At 40.2% G+C, this 23,905-nt stretch overlaps 1 protein-coding gene across 1 annotated transcript; it reads right to left on the reverse strand.

Moving 5' to 3' along the window:
* Positions 1-929: 929 nt before the first annotated feature.
* Positions 930-22,917, reverse strand: LOC141793775 (neuronal acetylcholine receptor subunit beta-2-like). Its single transcript, XM_074674636.1, has 6 exons — positions 22,752-22,917; positions 13,120-13,265; positions 12,835-12,879; positions 9,204-9,313; positions 5,505-6,495; positions 930-4,170 (listed from the first exon to the last, which is right to left on the reverse strand). Exons 1-6 carry the CDS (start codon positions 22,801-22,803, stop codon positions 4,006-4,008), a joined length of 1,509 nt encoding a protein of 502 aa, XP_074530737.1. The 5' UTR covers positions 22,804-22,917; the 3' UTR covers positions 930-4,005.
* Positions 22,918-23,905: the final 988 nt, after the last annotated feature.

Genomic DNA, 23,905 nt, shown 5'->3' on the forward strand with positions numbered 1-23,905 from the left:
TGCTTTTGTGGTCTGGAAAAACAAGTAATCGTGGACCTTGATAATCGAGCTGACACTGATGGGAACTGAAACCGCATCTTATTTAGAAAACTGCGCCACTACAATTTTATCTCACGCTATATTGTTACAGATTACCCTTATGAATTTCTAAGTGTCTCACATTATTCAAATCTAATCCAATTATGCTACAGTGACGAAGCGGCAAACTTTAACTTCAAAGTTAGTTAATGTGTGAAATGTAATTATCAGTGTAGCAAGCTTTATCTGGCGCCTCTGGCTCTTTGTCGAGGTCCACACCACATTTCAGGAAGCAGCTGCTATCTGATAAAAAGGGGAAAAACTTTATGACACAAGGGATTTTTCAAATTTGTGAATACGTGCATATGTGGATTTATTCACATGCTGTGTCCCTTTAGCAGTCAAACTGCCTTGCTGCTGTCTTCAGCTAACAGAAGGCGAAGTTACAAACCCCAGGGCTGCAGGACTGTCTAATGAAGCTTTAGTCAGCTGACCAGCATTTAGCACTGACCTTAGACAGTTTACAGAGAGTGCATGTACTCAAGAAACTTCTGTCCAAAAAGGCAAAGAGCCTGGAGTCTGAGCTTCCCCTTGAATCAGCTCAGTGTGGCCAAAAAGATGTGAGGTGGGAGGGAATAGCCTGGAGGATTTTTAAGCTTTTACTGTGTCATATCCTTAAGAAGGTGATACTAAAATAACCTGCTTTACACACACCAAATAAAAGAGGAACACGATGTGCTTCCAAGGAATCTTTATATGGAAATGGAGAACTATTCATAGTAATGATTGAAAGACCGCAGCACAGCACAATAACCAACAACTGTTGCAATTCATTCGCTCAGATCTATATGTTGCTTTCATTGCCCTTTATTAATCTTCTTACCAAGACACTATCTCCAAACACAGTCATATTATGCAATACCCAACATTTATTGTCCAAACAGACAACACTCAACATGACCCACAAGATAACACAAAGAAAAGAAAAAATAAATGTCCACTCAATTAGTAAAAGCACAAACAATAAAAAAAAAGAAATCAGCTGGATTTGGACGGTACACCTGTGTTATAATGGTGATAAGTTATATTTCCTCCCAAAAATAATGACTTGCTTTAAGTAACATCTCTGAGAACAGTCTGCAATAATCAAGCATATTATGGCATGATGAGAGATACAGCAGGTGTTTGGCTATACGTCCCTTTTCAGTGTGTATAAAATACTGTACAATATAATTGCTGCTGGTTTTCTTTGTGGATGCTGTCAAACACTGCATTTATGAAACCAGGACACTGTACCTTTAAAAGGAACACTGTGAGGAGGAACACTCTAATGGTCATTTGTTTACGTTCCTTAGTGTCTTTCTTTATTCTTCTTCTTCTTTTTTTTTTTTTTTTTTTTTGCACTATTGCAACCTTCTTTTGAAGCATTTCTGCTTTGAAATGTCACAATAGCAGCAGTGAGGTGTGTTGGCGGGTAAAAACAGGCTCGGGACTCTTCTCGCACAGATCAATCGTCACTTGAGCGTCCATCACTGTTTCATGTCCCCTCTTTTTTTCCACAAGGCAAATATAAGAAATTCATATAGTTGCACATTTTTGGCAAAAAGGACACTAGGAGGTGATTTCTTCAATGCAAAAGATTAATCTTCTCCTCAGGGTATGTGATGCTGATGTGCTTATGTCTGCCATTTGAGTCTGCTTGTGAGTTGATGTGGCTTTGTTTGTCTTTAGGCTGTTTCTCTGTTAGAGTTGTGAAAAAGAAAAGAAGGAAAGATAAAGAAAAGTCTGCTGTATGCATGCTTGTCCCACAACGGTTTGACATTTAAATTTGGATCAAGAGAAAGCAGCAGAAATCAGACTGTTCAATTAAAAAAAAAAGTCCTGAGTTGTGGTTAGCCAGGTAAACCTTTGTGAACAGTGATAGAGGTCAACACACGTAAATGGATCTTGTCAGATGCAGGTTGTCTTGATTGAAATAAAACATTGTATGAACAAAATAATTATGAATCATTTAGCTATTAAATTATGTTTGTTATAGATTAGTCATTGTCTCCTTTTTATTAAAACAGAAATGGGCACAGCAAAGTGTTTGTCATATGCAGGAATAACTGCGATAAATAAGATAGGTCTATCCTGAGACAGGAAGTTGATCTGTAAACTGTGACTGATGTTACAAAAAATAGGGCCAAGTGCACCAGTTAGACATGAAATAAGGTTGGTGTGTCTCTTACCTCTGAATTAGCCAAGGCCGACTCTTTTGCTTGAACTTATAAATAGTGCATTAAGCTTGAGTGAGGACTTACACAGTCTGCAGAAAGTATACACAAGAAAACTTAATAGAATCAAAAACAGATGAAAAACCATGGAAAATTGTAAAGATGTATGAAGAATGTAAAAACATAATCCCTGTGAAACTGCTACCAACACAAATACAGAAAACAAAATCTATTGATAAGAATATTATACCTCTCCATTGTTTATAAGTAGCTCAATCAATGAGTGTGTTTACATGGACTTAAGTATCTGGATTACAAGCCTTATTTCAGTTTTGATAATATTCATGATTTGGAATTTACATACACACAGAGAAAACTGGAAAAGCATGCCCCACTGAGTGAGGGTACCGAGCTGTGACCTGTGAGATAGTGGATTCTCTCCCTGTGAAACTTCAGTATTTTATTTCCAGATATCAAAACTTAGTTGTTGTTTTTGCTACATGATTATGATGCACATGTTTCTGGCACCATGTTTGTTTTGCTGATATGTTACCTGCCAACGCAGGTATAGTCAGCTGTCACAAACCAAGGTATTGCATACTTGTGCTACAGTATATACAGCTATGGAAACTCAGTTTCTCAAAACTGGGATAAAGACTTATTCTGGCTGCTGAATCAGATGTATGATGTTTAGGTGCACAATAAAAAAAAAAAAACCAATAAAGCCTGGATACTTAAGTCCATGTGAATGCACTGACTAACTTATTTTGAGAGAATTGCTCTACTTTTAAAGGACTGGACTACATTGACAGCTCAGAGAGAGCAAAGAGCTCCTGCAGGGCAGTGACAGCACTGTGTTTCTGTCCCACACACGCCACAGTCGAACTGAGGGTAAGATTTAATCGAACAGGTCTTTCTTTCCAAAAGAAACCTTTAAACCAGCTCATTGTCTAAGCGCTGTGTGTTCATAGATTTTTCACTTTCTCTACCTTATCTGAATGACCTATTCACTAAGTCTAACTGGTGCCCAGGGCATAACTTTGAGTTGGTTGTAACTTCCAGCTCCTAAGTCTGACCTAAGTTTACACCCAAGCATGCACCCAGCTGGTAAACTCATGAAAACCAGAAGGTTAAAAAAAACAACTTCAATTCCCTAAAGTGAACCTAACATGCCCCAACTTGTATGTAATGAAAAAACCTAAATATGTAAATTAACTGCCAGACGCCATGAGTGAATGAATGAGCTCTACACACTGAAACTGTTCTTTTTGTAGCGGGCTGTAGACATTTCTAATCCTGCTATAAAGATTGGCATTTGGACATGGGACTCTAATGGGATTAACTAACTCTTGTAGCCTGCTACAAGTGGCCATTTAAGGTACTGCAAATTTTGGCACTTCAGTGTTGGCTTCATCTTTAAGCCCCAGAGGCTACTTGGGTTGGAGTCAGCATATTCCATACCATGTTCCAAGATCCAAGTTGTTGCATACCAAAATAATGGATAAAGTCGTCTTCGATAAGTAATAAAACCAAAGTCTGTCTGTGAACGACAGATAAGCAAGGACAGGATGGCAGGAAACATGAAGTCTCAAGAGAGAAGCGATGTTAAATAAAGGATCAGGTGTTGGGAGAGGGTTAAAGTGCATTTTTACTACTTCCCAGTGAGCGTGTGTTGGGTGGCTGACATGTGAGTTCATGTGTGAATATGTTGAAGGAGCTCTTTTTCTGGAGGGACTTGAAGTTTGTGTCTGGATCATGTTGTCATCAAACTTCAGGTTACGGTATTAGATTCCATGTCATCAACAAGAGGGGTGTTGTAACTCTGGAACAGAGGCTGCATGAAGAGGCCCAGTGTGCCGACCACACACACCAACACAAAGATCCACAGGAAGAGACGATCAATCACCATTGCCACATATTTCCAGTCTTCAATGATCTGTAGAGAGAAGTTGGATAGAACATTTAGTAGACGTCTTGCATTTATCTTGAACTGAGTTGAACTGAACTTAAACAACACTGTTGTTGCTTTGTTGTCTTTGACATAATATCAAGTGATACACATCGTCACAGTTCAAGGCTGTTAAATTTGTTCTGAAGGCAGGCACTGTGTGACACTGTTGCTTAAGACTCTGGAAGTGTTATAACTAATCATTGTAGTGTCAAACAGCGGAATAAATCTGGGACTTAAAATACATTACTAGTTCTAATAAAGCAACATATAGTTATAGCAAAAACTCTTACCACCCACAACATGGCAAAATCAACAAGTGCAAACCACAAAACTACTGAGGAATTTTCTGCAGTTCAATACTATTGAGTTTACTGCAAAGTCTCTATAATGACAGGTTACTTTGATGGGCTGAGATCTGTGCCTTTAGAAAGAGAGTTTGAATGGTTTTAATGAATTTGAAAAGCATGGTCTGAAATCAAATGTTGTATTTGAAAAGAGAATTTATTTGCTTTGAAACTTTATTTAACTTACTTTCATTCCTCTTTATTCCTTTAATTCAAAAATGCAAAATCCAGTTTCACTTTGCACAACAGAGATTTAGTTTTATAATTCAGTTTCAATTCAGCATGCTATAACTGTTACATCATCTCTGTCTGGGAAGAAGCGTAATGAGCACAGATACCCTGAGATCATCTTCCCCACTGGTTCGGAAGGTAGGCAAATTCTGTTTTCTTTTTACCTGATAATTTTTGCATCACATGACTTCAGTACAAGACTTAATAATTGTGACAGTGGACATGTGTGCTAAGGTCCTGAGCTGGACTGAAATGGATTTCGTTTTTTATAGTTTAAGAAAAACATGGAGTTTAATTTTCAAGTAGGTTAAATACAATTTAAAAGCAAATAAATTTGTGGTAACACAGGGCTGATCTTTTCACAATGGTAAGTGCTGAAAAAAAAGCTTATGCAGCTAACACCTAAACAGAGATAAATGCTGGAGTCAGAGTATCTCAAATAAGCAAAAGGACGCGGCAGAACCACAGAGTACTGCAGCCTGGCTTGTGTGCTGTTTCTTCTGGCTGTTTCTCATTTAAGTAACTGAGCCGAATCCGAAAAACCTTTGATGGTCACCAACATGTTTCGAAATGGAAATCCTCAAACAAATCCTGAAACAAACTGAATGGCATCAAGGTATAAGGTCTATACAAATGTGAAACACTAGGTGGTGCTGAGTAGGACTCAAAGATCTCATAAAATGTTGTAAATGTAAAATAAAAACTAAATTAGCAGGTAAAAAACACTGCACAAGCAGCTCTTACCCCTTCATCATCATCCTCACTCTTCATCTTGTCAGCAATGTAGCGCACTCCATCCACCGCATCCTCTACGTCAATATTGCTTTTAAGTGTCATCCTCTTCCTAAACTCTGTATTCTCTGACAAGTCACTGATCTTCCAACCGTAGCGCTTGGCTGACTCCTCATTCACAAAGAATGATGAAGATGAATCGGCCACCCCCAGAGGAGGACCAGTCCCTCCGTCCACTCCACGCAGCTTCTGATCAGAGAATGATTTCTGCTGGTGCTTTTTCCGGAACTTCTCTCGGATGTTGGAGCTACCGGGTCTACGCATGAAGAGGAAAGAGGGGAGCTGGTACAAAAAAATACGTTTGACCCAAGGAGGCATGGTGTGTGTACTGGGGGACCGATGGTGGACGTTGAGCACACAAACGCTGGTGACGATGGAAAAGGTGACAAGTACCATTGTAAACATCAGGTACTTCCCAATCAGAGGCACTGCTAAAGATGTGGGTGGCACAATCTTTGATATAAGGAGTAAAAACACAGTCAGAGCCAAGAGAACAGAGATACAGAGAGTCATCTTCTCACCACAGTCTGACGGGAGGTAGAAAACCAGAATGGCCAGCGATGTGATCAGGATGCAGGGAATGATCAGGTTGATGGTATAGAACAGTGGTTTTCTCTTGATAATAAAGTCATAGGTGATATCAAGGTACCTGATGTCGTTGGGGTCTTCATTTTTGCGTCCAGGAAGTGAAACAATGTCCCACTCACCACTGGGTTTGAAATCGTCACGTGAGGCGTAGTCACTAAGAAGTATGAGATCAATCTCAGTGTGATCGTAGGTCCAGGAGCGAAACTTGAGGGTGCAGTTCTGCTGGTCAAAGGGGAAATCTCGAACTTCGATTTTGCAGGCTGACTTGTAGATAGCTGGTGGGAGCCAGTTCACCTCACCATTGTTGGAGACCACAACGTTTGAGTAGAAGGACACTTCATAGGTCCCATCAGCACTTAAAAGAACAGATGGACAAAGTCAGAATAGTCATGAAAAACTGTTTTCAAAAAGGTTAGTCTAATCACATTTAAAAACTGAATCAATCACTCCAATTAATTTCATATTAAATTGATGGTAAGTTAGGGAGGTCAAATGCTTTTCCTGTCATTAGTTGTAGGATCTGATTAGGAAGTCCACCTTTTCTGGAAACAGATCAGTGCCTGGGTTTAGCTTGTGGGGTTTCCTGTTCAGAGATGTCTCGGGGTTTTGGAGCTTGAGGGTGTGTTGATTGTCTCAAGGGAGGATCCTGACCAGAGACACATGCCTGCAACATGAAAACAACCGCCCCTTCATCTGAAATCTGCTGAGACTGATTTTCTTTTCTTTTCTTCTGCCCACCGGAGCTGCAGGTGCTGCATTATAGATAAGTAGCTTATCAATTATCAAGTGGGTCAGGGATCCAACCATCACACATGGTCCCTAACGCTTTGAGGTTGCTGTGAATATGCAGGCTAATTAAAAATGTAGAGGCCCCACCTGCTCACTGAAACCCCTGGTTCCCCCAAGTTGATGAGAGACCTTGACCCAACATAGAGTGGAGCTGGTCATCTTCAAACAATCTGCTTTTTTTTTTAAAGTCATTATGCACTTTATGTGATCTAGCACTGACCAGACATCTGTGCTGGTGAAAGTTTAATGGCTGTTAGTTCTCTGTAAATGGAAGATTATCACTGCAGACAAAAATACAAGATCTATACCCAGGCACAGCTGTGAGTTTGTCCTGTGTTCTCTGTCTCAGGTTCAAAGTTCATTCAAAGTCTCAAACACAGAGGTCTTAAGGTTAAGTTTTGAGGCTTCAATGGTGTTACATAGTTTTATTGATGGTGTTTTCCCATTTAATTGTGTAATTGTTCCATTTTATTTCTTTTTTCCAAGCACTTTTAGGGCTTCTTTTTTGTCTGGGGGTTTGCGTGTTATATATTATTGTTTTTACACAGCCGACTTTAGGCATTGTCCTCAGAGACACCCTGCTCTGGCAAAGCTGACCATTCTGTGGTCAAGCAGGCTCACCACAACAGCTTTGTCAATATTAAAGCTGTTTGTTGAGTGTCAACAATGCTTTTGACTTTGTGTCCTTTATGTATCGGCAGTGTGTTTGCCTGTCGATGAAGTTTTTTTTGGCTTTTTGCAGCATTTTCTTTCATGTGCAGTTCATTTTGGTTGTTATACTTCAACAGAACATCAACAGTGATGTGCTTTGACACACCACACCAAGTTTAATAAATGAACAAGGGAGATTTGATCAAAGTTAAGGACATTTTCTAATGTCAAGCAACAAGAAATCAGGTGGAAAAAAGACCCAGGTGTCACATGTGCGGAGGTGAGACGAGGCACAAGGGGCTTCGTGTCTGTCAGCTAGCATGCCAGTTATTCAAACAGCGTGGCTAATTTTTCCTTCAATTAGCAAATTACTGCACTGACATTCTCACATATAGATTTCTCCCTGCAGCAGTGTTGTGCAGCTTCAAGATAATTTTCAAACGTAAAAAAAATGTCAGAAAATGTCAGTGTTGATGTGATTGGACTCGTGTGAATGGGCAAAAACACGGGTTGGAGGGAATTGGCTTTTCTTTGAATAGTTATCAAGCAGGTTGAAAATGCAATAGAGTTTTAGAGTACATAGTTTTTTCTGACACCTGGAGGATTTTTTTATGTCTGGACTTAAGGGAAATATTATAATTATATGATGAAACAAGTCTTGCACTAAACTAACCTAATATTAGACGTGTCTCCTCTTAAATGTCTGATAACGTCTTCTGTGTATATGTATATCTTTCAGGCATAGGCTCAAATAAATATTTGTGATTTTTAAAGCTCCTTTAAGGAAGTTTTGTCCAGATAAACATACTAAAATTAATCTTTTATACTATTCATGAGATAAAAACAAATGCGATCATGTGGTGAGCAATACTTCCATTTAGGTAAGTCAAGTGCCTCAAACTGCTGCAACAGGTGTAAGATGAAGTGTCACTAAAACAGTCTTTCCCTCCATTTCCCACTGCAAAAACTCCTGGTGACAGATGCGTTTCATTCTTAAAAATCAGGAGAATTAGTCTCCTCTTTAAAAACAGCCCTGTATAAGTACAGGACAAAAACAGTCCACAGTTAAAAGGTAACTGCTTGTCCACCGGGGGCACCAAAATCGACATAACCAAAAGTTCCTAAGTAGAGCTTTAAAGAAAACAAAACTGAATCATTGCTATGACATGGTGCATGATTTCTTCATTTTCTGCTAGAAGTTTGTCTCATTGCTGCAAAGTAAGGGCCAGGTTTACACAAATACTGAATGTCTTAGCTCGCTGGTTAGCTTAGCTAACCTGTGACAACGACATAACCCTGTAAGGTCAGCTGTCACGAACGTGAAGTTTAACTTTTGCAATAAAATCTCTGACTGTTCATCTCTTAAAATATCATCGATCTTCACAAAACTGTTCATAGTTTTTTCATCTTAGAGTGATAAAAAATAGATATTTTTCATTATTTAAAAGAAAGAAAGAAGGTAGACATATATGTATAAAACAAGTAAAAAACAGCTTAAAATAAAACATAGGCTTTGAGCAGACATATTAGAAAATGTGGCTTTTGAATAGATTTTTTTGCTGTTTAATCTTCTCGTTTTACCCACTCAGCCTCAAACACTCTAGATTTTACAAACAGACGTACTTGTTGTACAGAACTATGTCTGGCAGCCAAATGTGCTGGGACGGGAGCCGGATTTTCTTGATCCCCTCGTACTCTTCTGGGTCCCACATTAATCTATAGTCATTCCATACCTTCAAGAGTTCAAACACATGCAAGAGGATAAATCAGTTCATTAGTGACTTACACGTTCACACACACTTAAACAAGAACATGTGCCACAGCATGTGCAAACCATAGACAGAATAATTCACCCCACCACCCACCCGTTCACCAGCAGCTGAATTGGATCTTAGTTCAATTCAGAATCACTTTCATAATCCTTCTGTACACACTTAAGGCCATCCACAACCTTGCCCCGCAGTATCTGTCCGATCTCCTCCACACTGCCACCCCATCTCACTCCCTCAGGTCTTCCTCCTCTCTCCACCTCCCTGTCCCCGTCTCAGCATCATGTGGATCAGAGCTTTCTGTCGCTCTGCTTCCCAACTCTGGAACACTCTTCCACCACACATGAGAAATACAGACTTTCTTGCCTCATTTAAACCAAACTCAAAATCCTTCTGTTCCAAGTTGCATTTTCCAATCTCACTGAATCTTTTCTAACTTGACGTCACTCCTGTTTGTCTGTTGGTTTTATCTTCTAGGTTGTCTCTTTTCAACTGTGTTGTAATCAACTCTAAAGTGACCTAGAGTGTCAAGAAAAACACTTTTGAATAAAATGTATAAATATTATTATTTTTATTAAATGGATAAAGTGTCTGTGATGTCACTCATATTTTTCAAACATGGAGTTTGAAATGGGAAGGGCTTTGAGCCTCCACACTAACAGCTATAGAGGGCATGCGTTTACGTCACTTCCCCTCTGGGACATGCCCACTTCAGTCAGACTGAGTGGCAAAACAAACCCCACTTAGCATTGCAGAGAGCAGCAGTAAACACAGCGAGACCGGGAAATATGTGGAATATAACAAGAAATTAAGGATAGTTGGACTCAACATTGATTTGTTAAAGCTACCAAAGAGCCAGGGGTCCACAAACATTGACATGTGGCCAGAAATCATATCCTGACATTTATATGTATCTGGTTTCAATGCCAGGAAAACACACAATGTAAAGCCTAAAGTACACGAAAGCCTCTGTATGATTCAATGTACAGTACACAGTGTATTGACCCAAGTGAATTCACGTATACTGTATCTGTACTTTTTGTATTCAACATAGATTGTATTATTAATAGACGTACAGTCTCCACGACGGTATTGAAGTATAGTTGACATCAAATACTTTATACAGCACAGCTTCAGCTGCTTGTGCTGGAGTCCCCCATATTTTGAAAACTGGGTTAGCCTCAGTTTAAGTTAGTGATCAAAAATATAGCTGAATGAAAAATGCTAACTTTTAGAGATTTCATAATCTAAGGAATGATTTAACAGAAAAAATAGTTTGAAAATTGCAGCGATCCATTAGTTTCTCTTCTCTTTGTTTTTTTAGTAACCTGTCAAAAGATAGCTCTGATTGCTTTTCAAAAATGTTTGTACAATCAATCACACAATAGCTCTTCCCCATTTTTTGATTTTGTTTTAGAGTTTAGACGGTATTTAAAGGTCCCATATTATGCTCCTTTTCTGCAGTTTAATATGGATTATTGATGTCTTCATGAAATGGTAGTAACATGTTTTGGTCCAAAAAGCCAATAAATCAAGCACAGCAGCATTGTTTCCAGGCTCTCATAGCCCCTCTGTTCAGAACGCTCTGATTTAGGTGGCGTGACCTTCATATGTAAATGAGCCACTGCTGATACCGCCCCACTCTCCTGCGTAACTGAGAGCGGCGCCACGAGCTCCGAGTGCACAGTGTTTAGAAAACAGCCCAGCTTGTTTACGTAACATTACAGGCTAAAACAACAGGCTAACCGCAGCTAAAGTTAGCATCCTGAAGCTAACACAGAGACAGGGGGGACACTGAGGAAAAGCTCTTACATCTGCTCCACAGCACACAGCATTTAAAATACTCACATTTCCAGGGTCCGAGGTTTGTTGGCTGATGGTTGGTAATGCGCCTGGATTCAGGACCAGTCTATTCACTAGCCCTCTGTTGTACTGTCCAAAGTCAGAAAAGCAGTCGGCCGTGAAGTGACCAGCACACACATGCGCAGTTTTACTGAGTGCAGCTGGCACATTTCCTTGATAAATGAACTCTAGCCACTCAGTATTGTCTTCTTCCAAGATGGGAAGCTTGTGCACAGAACTATGTGGCTGTTTACAGCCAAAAACAGAGCTGTGATGGCTCTTCAACTTCGGCATTCTCCTCCCCACTGCTGGAGAGATTTCTTTCCATCAGCAGAGAGGGGAGTGGGCGGGCAGGGGGTGCAGGGGTTTCTGCTCCAGTGGACCAATCAGGTCAGACTCCCTCCTGATTGGTCAAAAAAGGGAATCATTGACATCGGCAAATCCCCAAAATCCAAACAGCTAGTTTTTGGTCAGGATTTTACATTCACAAGCACTACTAAGTACAGGTTTTGTCATTAAATATCACATTTTGTGGGCTGGGAGGATAGCCAAAGAACCACAAATTTCACTAAAAGACTTAATAAAGTGATTATGCATAATATGGGACCTTAAAGCCAAAGCTGCCATTCATCTCCCTCTTTCTGCCACTCAGTGGGCATCACCGCAGTGACTTCCGCTTGCTGTGACATCATGTGCATACCCTCTATAGGGTCCCTGTCGATCAGCTGAGCTGTGCCTCTGATTGGACAAACTTGTCATCTGCATAACTTTTAAAATGCTGAGTTAGAAAAAATAAATCCCTCCCTACAGCATAAGTCATAAGACGAGTTAACTATGCAGACTGGAGACATTTTCTGTACCAGGCTGTAGCGTGTTCATTCCTGCTGTGGAATGGCTTTTTCAGTGGTGCTCTCAGTCAGAAAAACAGCAGATTTTATCACTTCTGCATTGCCTCATTTTTTTAGACAGGAGCTTTCTTCTTGGTGCAACCATATACACACACCAATATATAAGCTTAGTCATACAGTTCTCTCATATGCAGTGGTTCTTTAAGTCTCTATCTGGCAAAAATGCACAACTGAGGTCTGAAATATAAATTGTTGGCACAATGAGCTGACCTGAGCAATGAATCAGCTGGATGTCTCTAAAAATTTTCATTTAACTGCTGCATGTTCACAAACCCAAATATTTTGGCTCCTTAAAAATTATGAAGAGAAAACTGTTCAGTGTGGGCACTTTTATTCTCTCGCACTTATCACTGAGGATGTTATTAATGGCGCTAAAAACATGTTTCCACTCTGAATAGATGGGGGCATTCCTGAATACAGAGACTACTGACAGTTCAGGTCAGGTGAAAATTAATGCCAGCAATGTAAAATATACGTGTTAGATAACTTTGTCACAACCTGCCTTTTATTTTGACTGTTTTTTAAGCATTGATGGGCTGCTCCCCTCCAGAGTGAAATTCATTCAGCAGAGGTGGGGATTAAAACAAAAACAGAAGAGGGGTTGGTCCCCACCAACCCTCACTCAGCAAATTGCACCTTGCTTGAAATAAACATGACCCCAGGTACACAAACAAAGACTTGCTTGAGAAAGGAAGAGCAAAAAGCAAAACGAGAACTTGCGTGGAAGAGACAAACCTGACTGAGCCAACAGTTGGTGGTCATGATCTGCTCCCTCTCATTCTGAAACAAAGCCAAGAAAAGGATTGTGAATGGAAAAGAAGTCATAATCTCCACTCAGTGTGCTCTTCAATTTTACCACCTTAGATACATTAACAGTGTATGTGGTGTGTTTTGTTATAATTGAGCATATGTATGTGTGTGTGTGTGTGTGTGTGTGTGTGTGTGTGTGTGTGTGTGTGTGTGTGTGTGTGTGTGTGTGTGTGTGTGTGTGTGTGTGTGTGTGTGTGTGTGTGTCCTCACCACGTTAATCAGCTGGGCCAGGGACACCTGGATGTAAATGGTGACCTGCTGGCTGTTGTTGACAGCTGGTCTGATCAGCTTATTGTAGCGCTCCGGCGACAACAAGTGACTCACCAGGCGCTCCTCTACATCCGCACACAAGGCAGCTGCACATGCAAAACACAAAACACAATGAGCAACCAAGATGCAGATGTGTTCCATGATGTTCAAGTTAGGCATTAATTTGTTTCAATAAGAAAAAAGCTAACTAGTTTTCCATTGGTCAACTGTAACTAGACACTAGCTGTCAATTTGAGGAGCCGAGCAAGTTTTCAAAATAGTCAACATGGAATAATCAGTGTGGATGAATTACAGTTTCTCAGGAAGATAACAAAGCTGTAATTTGCAAAACATCTGATACAGATATACCCTGCATGTTGAAAAGAGTAATTAAGTTTTAAAATAGCAAATCTTAAAAGTCACTTGAAAACTCTTCATGAGGATGTGAAGGGATACAAAAGGGAAAGTGGCTGCTGTGCTGATACAAGAGGCTTTACAAAATTGCTGAAAGTTTTCCTGAGACAGATTAAAGTAGAAAGAGTTGCTCAACTGATTGGATTTGATGATCAGCCTTTCTCTTTCCTAGGATTTTTTTTGGCTGATAACTCATTGAACACGGCTGCAGGGTGGCGCAACGGTTAGCGCTGCAGCCTCCCAGCTTGGCCAGTGGGCCTTACTGTGTGGAGTTTGCATGCTCTCCTCGTGCATGAGTGGGTTCCCTCTGGGTCTTCCGGCTTCCTCCCACTGTCCAAAAACATGCTCATCAGGTTAATTGGTGACTCTAAATTGTCTGTAGGTGTGAGTGTGTGAGTGAATGGTTGTCTGTCTCTGTGTCAGCCCTGTGATTCACTGGCCCCGGGTGTACCCCGCCTCTAGCCCAATGACGGCTGGGATAGGCTCCAGCCCTCACGACCCTGAACAGGATAAGCGGTTCAGAAAATGAATGAATGAATGAACTCATTGAACAAATTGATTTGCTCAAAACAAACTCGTGCCTGGACAAGAGCCACATCCTCACAACAGTGGGTGCTTATTGTGCTGTCTTTATCCTGTAAAAACACTAGCTAGTACTCACACTCCCTTTAAGGCAGGGATCTCAAACCCATGCCATGGAGGGCCAAGAGGCTGCAGGTTTTCTTTCCAACCAAAAACTCCACCCGCTGATTTCATTAATAAGTCCCTGCTCTCTGCTTGAAGGTGAAATAATCAGTGAAATCACCTGGTGGAGTTTTTGGTTGGAAAGAAAACCTGCAGCCTCTTGGCCCTCCGTGGCACGAGTTTGAGATCCCTGCTTTAAGGCTTCAGAGTGGAGTTCAAAACTGGATGTGTAATGGACTGAAGTATGGAGTGACACCTCTCAATAAAATCCAAATCATACCACACCACTGACAGCAACAAAGACAAAGAATAACTGTTAATTTTAATGGCTACAACAAGCTAGGTGTCAGAGCACAGACATGCTGAAAAAAAAGCCTTTCTTTTGATTTGCAATTAACTGTTTGCAGTGGGTAAAACTTTTGACAAATAAAAACAGCAAGGCAAGAGTCTTTTCTTTTTTTTTCTTTTTTAAATGTTACCTCTATGTGATAGGAAAGGTAACTCAAACTTAAAGTTCCTTTCTTCAACTTTATTAAACATGATGTGTTTTTAGCTTTTCAAATGTCTTTTATTCTTATTGACTCAGATTAGTCATTAAAAGTTAATTCATTAAGACACATAACCTGCTTTTGTTTACTAAAGTAACTTAAGCTGATGGATTCTAAGTGAGATCCACAGTCAAAAAATTCATGGTCTGTAACAAACACACACACTAACAGACCCACATGTGCCGGGAGCAGTGGTTGATGAAGCGATGTTTGGATCTCGTGCTGTTAGGTTTCACCAATTAGGTGCTGCAGTGATGTCGCATGCCGCATGTCCTTAGATGTAATGAGTGTGTAATGAGACTAACAATGCATGCAATCTGTGGTGCACATGACAATAATGAGTCACACATACACACAGAAAAAAAAGGCCCTGCAGGGCTGTATTCACCCTCCTGATCCCCGGTGAACAGTGTCTGACTGGGTCACAGAGCTTCAGTAACCCTGGGTGGTTTTAAACATGGATCATTCCAGACTTTCAAACATTTGTGAAAAAAAAAATAGTTTTTTTAAAGCTCTGCCTGCTGAATGAAAATGCTCAGTTCTAACCAGCTTTCCAAAACCTCATCTATTTGTATCTGCACATTTATGTGTTTTTGTTTGATTGTCTGAATGATATGATCAATCTCTGCCTACCGTCTGTCTTTAATTTTAACTGATGCTGAAACAACACGTGTCATCCCTGACACAGAGGCACAGGAGAAAAGCAGCACTCCGTGTCACTACTTGTTTCTTTGAAAAGCTGTTGCTCTTGTTTTTTCTCTTGTACCTGCTTCTTCATGTTTGCTTTACTTTTCTTTTGGCCTCTTGTTTTCTGGAAAGCTGCCTTGTTTCTGCTTCACAAATAAAGTTTCTTGGACATGACTGTTAGCGATGGCTTTCTGCAGTATGAGCAGGGTGGTGACAAGAAAGATAAGATAAGAAGAAAAGAGCAAGAGAGGTGGATTACATAAGAGGAGGATAGTGTGTTTATCTCAGCCCAAAGCACTGAAGCCGTCAAAAAGTCCATTACATAAAGTTTTCTTTTTAATTAAGCTTATTATGAGCATGAACAAGACACCAGAGAGTCAAAAATCTTCATAATTATGAAGCTTTTGTTTTCCCCTTTTCATTCTGCTCTGCTTACACCATGATAATAATATCTGTCATGACATCTGAGTTTTTTCAAGATCTTCTCTGATGTTATCAGTCTGTAAGTCACATTTCCACCTCATACCGGCCACAACATGACCCTCCAGTTTTTCTGGTCACTTATTCATGCCACACTTTTCTCTTATTTTTATTTTTTATTTTGCACTTTTCTCCAGTGTTGTCATCCTGCTTTTTCTACATTTGTCTCTCAACGTTTGGTTTTATAAATATTTATCCAATCACTAAAATAGCTCTCTCCAAACATCACACCAACGGGATGATTCAGACAGGATATCTTTAAAACATATGCACATTTGTTTTCATGAATTTTATTTGCCAAAAATGACTTTCTCTTACAGCCAGACTGCATCAAGCTGTCCATTCAAGATTCAGGAGACAGATGAGTCAGCGGGTGTAGGAAGATGTGTGGTGATGTTTTAAAGGAAAAGGAAAGGAAAACAACCTCAATACTCTCTTATTTGGCCCGCTCGAAGTGACGTCTGTGTGTAAGTTGCGTCATCTGTGTTCTTTTTGGAGCACAGGGAGTTCAGACAAAATTGTGTTCTGGCTCTATTAAGTGGGAAAAATGGTTCTAAATTAAAAAAAAGAAAAGAAACTTATTGAGAATGTTTAAGTTGAACATAATTGCTAAAAATGCTGAAGCAGGAAAAAAAAAGAGTACAGTTGGGGAATTCAGCAGTGTGTTTCAGCCTCTGACTTCGTTCAGAGGTCTAAGTTTAAACGTTAAATACTATCCTGGCAGTATAAAAATTACATGTCCAGCTGTGTTTTAAAAAAACAAAAATTGTATTTTTACAAGACAATAGTAAGAGCTGTTCATTCTGAAACAGCAGTGCAAACACTTCTCATCTGACATCAGCATTATCTTCTGTCCAGACAGCTCAAAACTGTGCAGTTAGCAGCTTTGGACAACTACAGAGGTTTTATGTTTTGGCATTTTTCTTTCACTCCTTTTCAGCAGTGCTGCCAACAGTGTGCTCCTGTCACAATGATGTAAACTCAAGATGAAATGATATCTGAGACATGTTGAGATCAAACCAAAATCAACAAAAAAAAGAGCACCAAGCTTTAAAGGCAGGTGCAGGAAAAAGAAATATCCTCTCCACTTGGTCGCTCTGCGTTAACCTCCAGCAGAAAGAGAAGAGCAGGGAAGTGTCCAATGTCTGAGCAGTTGTGACATGACACTAAAGCTCGAGGGCAAATGTCTTCAGAGAGCTCTGAAACACAGAGCTCCGTCTGTCAGGATCAGGCACAGAGAAGGGCAAAGATAGACACACATATTCACTGATACACACACACGCACACAAACAATAGCAAGAGCTGAAGACACACCATGAGAAAACAAACAATTCCAAAATTCAAATCAGATCTGGACAAATGATGGTAGTAATGTCTAAGAAACAATTAGACCTTCTGGTAAAAACTGATTGTTGTTAAAACGCCTCCAGGTTTCTTCTTCCAATTAAAAGCATGGTGTGTTGTGTAGGTCTGAGATCTGTGTAGATTTGCTTTGGTTAAACTTGATAAAATCGCACAACAAGACATCAGCTCTAAATAACTGAGGGGTCACTCAACTATATGAGTGACGGTAACCTTTTAAGCACTGAATCAAAATTGAAAATGACCTGTGCTGTTAAAACCAAGTTCAATTAGCATAGCTCCTCACTGCTTGTATACTGGGTTTGTGTCACTCATCACTGTGCGAGCAGAAGGAAGTGACATTTAACTGGTATCACTTGACTTGGCAACTTAGTCATAAGCTGGTGTAAAGTAACCAGGGATGGTGAAGCAAAAAATCATTACTTATGTCAGATACTATTTTTTTTTCATAATCATTCGACAAGTTACTTGCTAAAACAGAAACATAAAAAGGTAAAATGAATAAAAGCAGTAGCATCAAACAATGAGTTTGCAGTGTTTGGTAATACAGCTGTAATTACTTCAACAATGCTTCTTCTTTTTCTTATTCTTCTGGTTCATTTTGAAACCTGACAGAGCAAAAGGTAGGCAAGGCTGATATTGAACTACCCTAGATCACTTTAATATGGCTTTAAAGCAATAAAACAGTTTTGTTTTGTTTTTTGTTTGTTTTGTTTTTTTGTTTTTGTTTTTGTTTTTTGTTTTTCATTTTTCTGTATTCTTATTAAGGATGTATGATACCACTTTTGGTCCGACCAATACCAGTACGAGTACTCCCTCTTGAAAACTCACTAATATCGAGCACTGATAGCGCCAGTACTTTAAAAACATAAAATTAAAACAGTGACAACCCATTTTGAACTATGACAGCACAGTCACTCTGCCATTAAGTCCAAAATGAAACACAAACAACTCTGAGTTTATGATTTGTTTTTGATAAATCAAGAAGAGTGCAAATAAAACTAACAACTGTCAGAGTTTCTGTATTTTTTTTAAAGTCGAAATAATAAAATAATAAATAATAATGATATGTTTAACTTTATAATCTCGCTGGTTCATACATGTCATTTAAAAAGGACTTGGTGCACGTTTGCTGCGGTGTCAACCCGCAGCAAAGTAGCGCCAACTGCTGGCAAGGAGAACTTAATTGATGCAATTTTTTTGCATCAAGTATCAGCCGCTGGCATCGGCAGCCTTCACGAACACCAATACCTTGACGAGGCTGGTGTTGGCCACCAGTACTTGCCCATCCCTAGTTTTTATCACTATCCTTTATTTTCTTTTAGTCTTGTGTAAGTTTTCCTAATGCTATAATTTTCTGCTCTTTTGAACCACTTTAGGCTTGAATTCACACTATATAGCACAATTAAAGCTAATAAATGTTTTGTTGTTTTACAGCACAGAAACTTAAAACCAAAGTAAAATATGAGGCATTGAACAAGGTGTAAATTATGTTTTAGAACGTGTGTTTTGCGTATGTGCACAAAAAGGCAGTTATGGCATTATTGACTAAAAAGGCCTGTTTCCAGTATTTTCTAAAAAGATCTGCAGCTTGGTGTACACTGCTGTACTTTCTTCCTATTTTCTCTCTGGTTTCTGTTGGTGAGAAACTGGAGATGTTGAAAATGTAAAAGGCATAAAAATAAACCCCTGACAAAAGAATTCTTAACAGCACAAAGACAATGACAATGTGTGACAGGTGGAAAGGACTGAGGGTATTTGATGAGCACAGTGCAGACTCCACACAGAGATGCCTGGTATGGGGGTTATACAGTAAATGCTAAAGTGGTGGTAGAGGTTACAATAAGATGTGTATGGGGAGGATGGAAGAAAGGAGAAGAAGCATTAGGGAGCACACCAGCAGGTTTCATCACACATGTATGCGCACGCACACACACACACACACACACACACACACACACACACACACACACACACACACACACACACACACACACACACACACACACACACACACACATACACACACACACTTCTGTCCAGCTCACTGCACTCTCCTCACCTTAATAATTCATTGCCACTAAAATAAAAATGCCATCATCTCACAAGTGGAGACTCAACCACAATCAGAGATTATTCTCTTGGACTTTCTCAAACCAGATCAAATCGACACTTTGTGGCTCTGAAGACATGAATAATCTGTCAAAACAGTAAGAAAGAAAAAACCCTTCAGACACGCTGCAGTCTTTGGGTGACGCATATGGGTGTTCTCAGGCTGTGTCATAAGTCCAGTGTAGAGGGAGAAAAAGCATCCAAATTCTGCATCCTGTTTCAAGGTTGTGAATTATTCACCACCTTGCCATCTGGGGTGGCCTTTCTGAGGCCAAAACAATTTGGGTTTCAGCTGTTCTTGGCTTTGCTCAGAACATGGTTCAGATCAGTCATGTTATAAGAAACACTCGTGTGGTTTGCCACCTGTATTCAAAGCCTCACAGCCAGGTTAAACGAGACATTTCACATGAATCAGGGAATCTTCAGCCTGAAACATTTCTTGTTTTAGCTTTTTAGAATCCCTTGGGATTTGTGTTGGTTCTCAGCCCTCAAACTTTCATAACCAACAGTGATTGCTCCTGTGAGGATATTAACAACTGGCATTCTGACTGGCAATGCCAGTAGTAGACCTTTGTTTTTATCTGTCCTGCAATGCACCGTCCTTTCAGTGGTATGAGACCAGTATAAGATTGGTGATAGCAGCAGGAAGAGTGTGTTGTATGTTGTTTTTAGTTCCCTTGCTGTCGTACTCCCTTTAGTTTGCACCAGCTTCTGTGAAACACATCTGATGCAGCTCCCCATTCAAAGAGCAACACCCAAACAAGTTTGCCAACACAGTGACTAATATTTACTATGATGTGTTGACTCACTGAAGTTAGCGCTCTCTAACAAACATGCATCTGCAGTATGAGGAAGCACTTTTAAAAAACTTGTGAGAACCAGCAGCCCCCGGGACAAAATCTTAGAGCTGAATACATCTGCCCGCCCACACTTTAAGATTAACCAGGGGCAACAGAGCAGCAGAGTCAAAGTTTTTAGTGCAGGCAGTCACAACCTTTTATCCTAAAAACTGCAAAAAAAACAGCCAATCAATCAAAACACACGAGTAATTTAACTACAGCATGCAACACATATAAGGAGAGACACATTTATTTAACCAGGAAGAGAAACTCATTGAGATTAAAAATCTCTTGTACAAGAGTGTCCTGGCCAAGATAGGCAGCAGCACAATGTACAAAGTTTCTTACATTCACAAAACAGCATTCCTCACAACATACACAGACCTGTAAAACACTTTATGTACAATAATTTAAAGACGGGCTGGATTATGAAAGGAAGCAAGATCATCTGTCGACACATCTGCAGCCAGATGCCTCAGTGTTTCCATCATTTAACAATCCCTTAAAAGTGTCCAGTGAGACCAGCTCATTCAGATTCAGGTCTTTTTGCAGCTCATTCCAAGCAAAAGGAGCAGCAAATTTAAAGGCCTTTTTTCCCTGCTCAGTTCGAACCTTAGGAACAGACAACAAAAGGAAATTCTGGGACCGAAGATTATAAGACCCTGAAGTCCTTTGACTGATGAAGGTCAGAAGACATGAAGGTAGTAGACCTAAAATCGCCTTGTAAATGAGAGTGTGCCAATGCATAAGTCTATGTGTAGACAAAGAGGACCATCCTACGCATGAATACAGGACACAGCAATGAGTAAGGAATTTTAAGTTTGTGATGAACCTCAGAGCTCCGAGGTACACAGTATGCAGGGCTTGTAAACTCTGGGCTGAGGCGTGCATGTACAACACATCACCAAAATCAAGTACAGACAGGAATGTTGCAGCTACAAGTCTCTTGTAGACATGATTTGATTCTAAAATAAAATCCCAGTTTTAATTTCAGCCTCTTTACCAACTGCTGTATATGTGATGTAGAAGAGAAGGATTCATCTATTAAAAAGCCAAGATATCTATAGGATGATGCCTTGGCCACATAGAAGAATGGATGATGAGGGATTGATCGTTTCAGATAAATATCAGCCTAAAAGAAGGGCTGGAAAATGCAAGTTAAAAGAGGAAAATGAGGTAATAAGAAGTCAGAGTGGGGCCAAGAGTGGGAAAGGTAGATGTCCTTCCCAGCAAAGAGGTCAACAGGATTAGATCATTGCACTGCAGCTTGATTGAAGTTTGATAAGAGTGGAGCAAAAGTTATGCAGTTAAAATGGAATAAAGAAATTAAGAAAAGGGGATGTATGTGCAATATTTCACATTATTTACACACACTAGTAATATATGTTTTGAGGAGTTAAGTGCAGATACGTGTGACATATGCTTGATACATTTGTCTCATAAAAACAAAGGCTGAAAGGTCATAAGGGCAGAGGATCAGAGTGGAAAAGTAGAAACATACTCATTTGCTTAGTGGTACTCTTATTAGATTCATGTTTGGCTAAGTGACAAATTACTCAATGCACTAAACTGGTTAAACTTGGATTTGCGATGTACAAAAATAGAGAACACACACACACAATGAGGGACAGGAGTTTGCTCTGTTCAGAGCTGCAGCAGATAGCTTTGTTTTCCAGGTTTAGAACCATGGACAGCTCCTGAAAGGGATTTCCCTCCTGCATTTGATCATGAACAGACCTGGAGGTAGATTTAGAGTAACTGACAAAAATAAAAGAGTAAAAAACTCATCTTTACAGTTTCTGATCAAATGTTAAGAGGACGAAGTTGTGTATTGGAAGTAGGGCCTGTTTGGCAAGGCCACCTTGAGCATTATATAGATTCAAAATGTCCAAAAGCCAGACTATGTCACTGCTTAAAGAGCCACTGAAGACACCAAAATGGTTCAAAATTTTGATTCAAAATTACAGTAAAGCAATGCAGGGAGATGGGTGCAAAAGCAGCCCATCGTTCCCAAAAAATCATATCCATACGTTGGCAAAGGAATCCCTCTTCGAGTTTGCGGGTTTGTCGTGTAGAAAGAGGCAAGTTAGTTAATTGAGGCGTGCTCAAAAATCACGTGTCAAAGTGACTGACGCAGGGCAATGCCACTATCTTCCCCCACCGGCCTGCTTTCCGGTATCACGTGTCGTATGTAAAGTCAAATTTCGGCGTTAACGGTTTAACTTCAGAGTTTAAATACTCACAGGGAGCTTTACGCCTGAGGTTATAAGAGCGGTGGGTTTGGTTTTCTACATGCATCTGTGACCTTAAAGTAAGTACATCTAAGATTGAACAAGACTGACTTTCAAGACCTTTTACATTAATCCCCATGCAAACAGTCAAGAGAGAAGGTGTTGGATAAACAAACCAAGACTGCGTTCGCCCCACAACAGGAACCCCCGTTTTGTCCCATAAAAGAAATACTCACTTGCCACGGTGAGAACCAGGAGAGCCAATGCTGCTTTCACCGGGGCTGCCATCTCGTCCTCCCCTCCAGTTCGACACACGCGAAAACTTGAACTGTCTCTCCTTTATTTCCGTCCTCGATTAAAAGTAAGTGAAAGGTGAAAAAATAAAAAAATAAAAACTCAGGCCGGATTACAGCGGTGTGCCCGCAAAAAACGGAGGGCATCTGAGATTGGGAGGCATGGAGAGGAACACTGACTCCAGTCTGAGCCCAGAAATGAGGAGGCTGGACGCTTTCTGCCAGAGCGCACCGACTCTAGCGCTGGTCCTGGAGCTGTGATTGCGCGCAGCGGAAAACGGCTGTCCAAAGAACAGAGTCCCACAAAGAGTCTTTGAAACGATAAAAACAACTTTCCCCGGTAATATGGGTCAGGGGCTAGCGGGGGCACACCAATCCTGTTATCGCCGATGAAGCCATTCTCCATATAAAAGATTTAAGCGTTTCGGTCCCGACACCGACCTGCCCGCCCAGTATGCTCCCTCAACGGGCGTCAGTTTCACTCTCCGTTGTCTTGGTAGTCACAGTTGGACATGACATGTAACAGGCAATGATATGGAAGTCCCTCCAGGGAAGATATTCAATACCCAGCAGCTTCCCTGACCAACCTTGTTTTATCCAATCAGAGGAGAATCATCAAAGTGGTCTCTGAAATTTCACTTTTAGTTTATTCAAACACTCTTCAATGAAGCTCAGAAGGGAGCTAAAGCTGTAAATAAATCCAGGGGGCAAAAAAACACTTAATCCCTTTGAAATTCTGAAATCTGTTAACAGGGGACAAAATATTGATGGAGAGAGTTAAGTTATGTGGGAGCAGATTTTTGGCAGCAAATCAGAAAAGGCCTTGTTATCTATGTTAAGCACATTGCAAGGAAGCTGTTTGTTCTTTAAATGAGGATAGCAAGGTTTGAGGCAGGATAGTTAAGTGTTGACTTACTTTTTTGATTTAAGTTATAGAGAGGAACAACATTAGATTTTCTGAATTTACTTGTGTAGTTAACTGACAATAAAAACCTTTGACTCTTGAATCTTGGAGGGTGATATTAAGTGTGAGGGTCACAGTGTTTATGGCAGGGCCAGTGAAAACCTGTCCAAGATCCTGGGAGTTTGTCAGTGAA

Source organism: Halichoeres trimaculatus, unplaced genomic scaffold (assembly GCF_033239565.1).
Source record: "Halichoeres trimaculatus isolate MK-OKI-2021-1 unplaced genomic scaffold, fHalTri1.1 fHalTri1_scaffold_7, whole genome shotgun sequence".
Taxonomy (NCBI): Eukaryota; Metazoa; Chordata; class Actinopteri; order Labriformes; family Labridae; genus Halichoeres; species Halichoeres trimaculatus.